The 2409-nt window shown below is 37.9% G+C and overlaps 2 protein-coding genes across 4 annotated transcripts in view; both read right to left on the bottom strand.

Annotated features, from left to right (window-relative positions):
* Positions 1 to 1734, bottom strand: part of LOC118322197 (GTP-binding protein SAR1b-like) — a gene marked incomplete at its 3' end in the record, with an annotated part of 2675 nt that extends 941 nt beyond the window's left edge. The window contains 2 exon segments of the mRNA XM_035653816.1: positions 450 to 520; positions 1644 to 1734. Coding sequence (XP_035509709.1) covers positions 450 to 507 — 58 coding nt within the window.
* The window catches only part of LOC118322195 (cAMP-specific 3',5'-cyclic phosphodiesterase 4D-like), a 52863-nt gene that overhangs the window by 36097 nt on the left and 14357 nt on the right, over positions 1 to 2409 (bottom strand). The gene's annotated exons all lie outside the window — the stretch shown is intronic.

The following is a 2409-nucleotide window of genomic DNA, read 5'->3' as shown; positions in this document are numbered from 1 at the left end:
GACTAGAATTGGTGAAATATTTCAAAATAAAGTTAATGATAATAACACTACATAACATAGTTACCAGATGTACATTTGGAGTGTCCAAATACCCCTCAGGAGATACGTCTTGACCTATTCATTAAAATACACAACGCTTCCCGCAGTTTCCTTGCTCTCTACTGACAAAGGGATTGACTGAATGTTTACTATTTTGAAAGACCTGCTGCGCTGGTTCTGTAACATCATGTTTCTGACACTTTCACAAGAAACTTTGGGAAGTTTCCTTCCTGGCAAGACCTTACTCACGAATAAAGTCAGTTTGGTTCGTGAGCTACAACCATTATAATTTGGGTCCGTCATTTTAGGCATTTTTGTTCCAAATGGAGAAGGGTAAAGTCAAATCGCATTGTGTATATTGTTAGCACAGTTTGAGACAATACTGTTGGTGTTTATGTACAATACTCTACCTAATAGTTGCAAGACACTGCTGAAGCTCCTGTAGATCCAGTCAAATATAAAAGACATTTCTCTTGACTGCCTGTAATACAGAGAACAAAACTGAAATCATTTATCAAGGCACATTAAAGAAGAACACAACAAAGTGCACATATGCGATCTCTCAGTGATTAGCTCATCTTCAAGCTGTAAGCAAGCCCCCTCTCCCACCGTAAGCACATGTCCCGAATAACAACACAGCAGTACAAATGGCCAAATAAAAGAGTATAGTATATTTGAATGTATGGCTGCGAACGGACATGGTTGCATTACAGATTCTAGCACTGAAGCTCATTGTTGATCGTTATTCCTGACCCCTGGATTACTCTTCTGGTATGTGTAAGCTCTGTGTAATCACACAAGGTTTAAAGTTTGAAAGGAAAGGAGGGCAAACTGAGCAACAACCCGGCTTTATGGTGATTTTTAGATGCTGGTTTTGTTCTGAGAGCCGTCTCACTGACCCACACTGATCTTCCTCTGACTATTTTTATGACAGGTTGTGGCAAGGACACTTGATCTCGGCAGTCACCCCCTGCTTCCCTCTCTCGCTCACTCACTCACACACACCTGTTACTCTCTGTGGGACTTAATGTGCTTGTTGCAGTGACTAGTGAGGCCTTCAGTGACTAAGGCTTCGGGAAATTACCCACTTGTTGATTACTTTGTACAATGTTTCAGCCGGGTCATTTGTAAACAACTCCATATATAAAGTATGACATTTGAGTCCTATGTCTATGGATTAAATACTATAACGCAACAGACTGAGATTGTTGTTTAGTAGGTAGTCATGTCACAAATAGCTGCAGGTTTTTCTTGCAAACCCTTAAACCAGTATCCCAGTATAAATATACATGAATTACATCATAAAACACGACCGGCCACTAAACTCATGAATGAGCTCTTCAGAAACGATTGTTCCAGTGATTTCACCATCACTGCCACAGTTCGGCTTGTTAAAATAGTTACCTAGTAGCAACGACACCAGCCGCCACAGCGTAAACAATAAAACAAACAAAGTTAGTAAACAACAGCAGCGCGCAGCAGGTCCAGAATGACAAAACTAAAACTTTATAATGTCAGGAAAGCGCTTCAGCAAGCAGAAAACACTGAAATGGGAATGTGGGACGTGGACTTGAGTACATTTAATACATTTATTTGGGTTTTACCTTTGGCTGCTGCAACGATGAACTGTCCGTCCGTTGGTTTTTGGTCCAAGCCTGTCCCGTCGACTGACGTGAGCCTACAAGTTTGACAGTTAGCCGGAAGTACGTCACTAGAATAGCTAATAAGGGGGCGGGGCGAACGTGTTTTTTTTTTTTTTTTGTCCTGAACTTTAAAAACATAATGTGACGATTTAAGAATAAAATAAAATAATAAATAAACATGTTCAAGGAAAGACAAATCAAAATATATAAATCGGACACATTGTACCACACAAAGCACTATACTGTATATTATATTACTTTATTTATGCATTATTGTGTGTATTACTTCAGTGTTGCAGCTGGTAAAAGTGGAGCTATTTTAAAACAAATGTAGTAATAAGTTGCTTACTCTATAATAGCCTACATCTTAATTTAGTTGTTAATTTTATTTTGTATTACTAAGAACTACTACTTGACAGCAGTCAAATACATGTAGTGGGGTTAAAAAGTACAATACATTGGTACAATATTTCCAAACAAACTGGAGTATAAAGTAGCATAAAAAAATACTCACGTAAAGAACAAGTACCTCAAAATTGTACAGTACTTGAATACCAGTAAATGTACTTAGTTACTTTTCCACTCCTCCTCTTTTACAATAGGAATCTGTTACATTTGGGTCAGATGTTTAATGTAATTTTCCACAATATTAAAACATAGTGTTCTAATCATAAGTCACTGCCCAAGAAAAGTACTTTTCTCCAGTGTCTAATATGTGCACAATTTA

Source organism: Morone saxatilis, unplaced genomic scaffold (genome assembly GCF_004916995.1).
Source record: "Morone saxatilis isolate NCDOM2014 unplaced genomic scaffold, NCSU_SB_2.0 Contig12, whole genome shotgun sequence".
NCBI lineage: Eukaryota > Metazoa > Chordata > Actinopteri > Moronidae > Morone > Morone saxatilis.
This window is presented reverse-complemented; position numbering and strand designations above follow the sequence as displayed.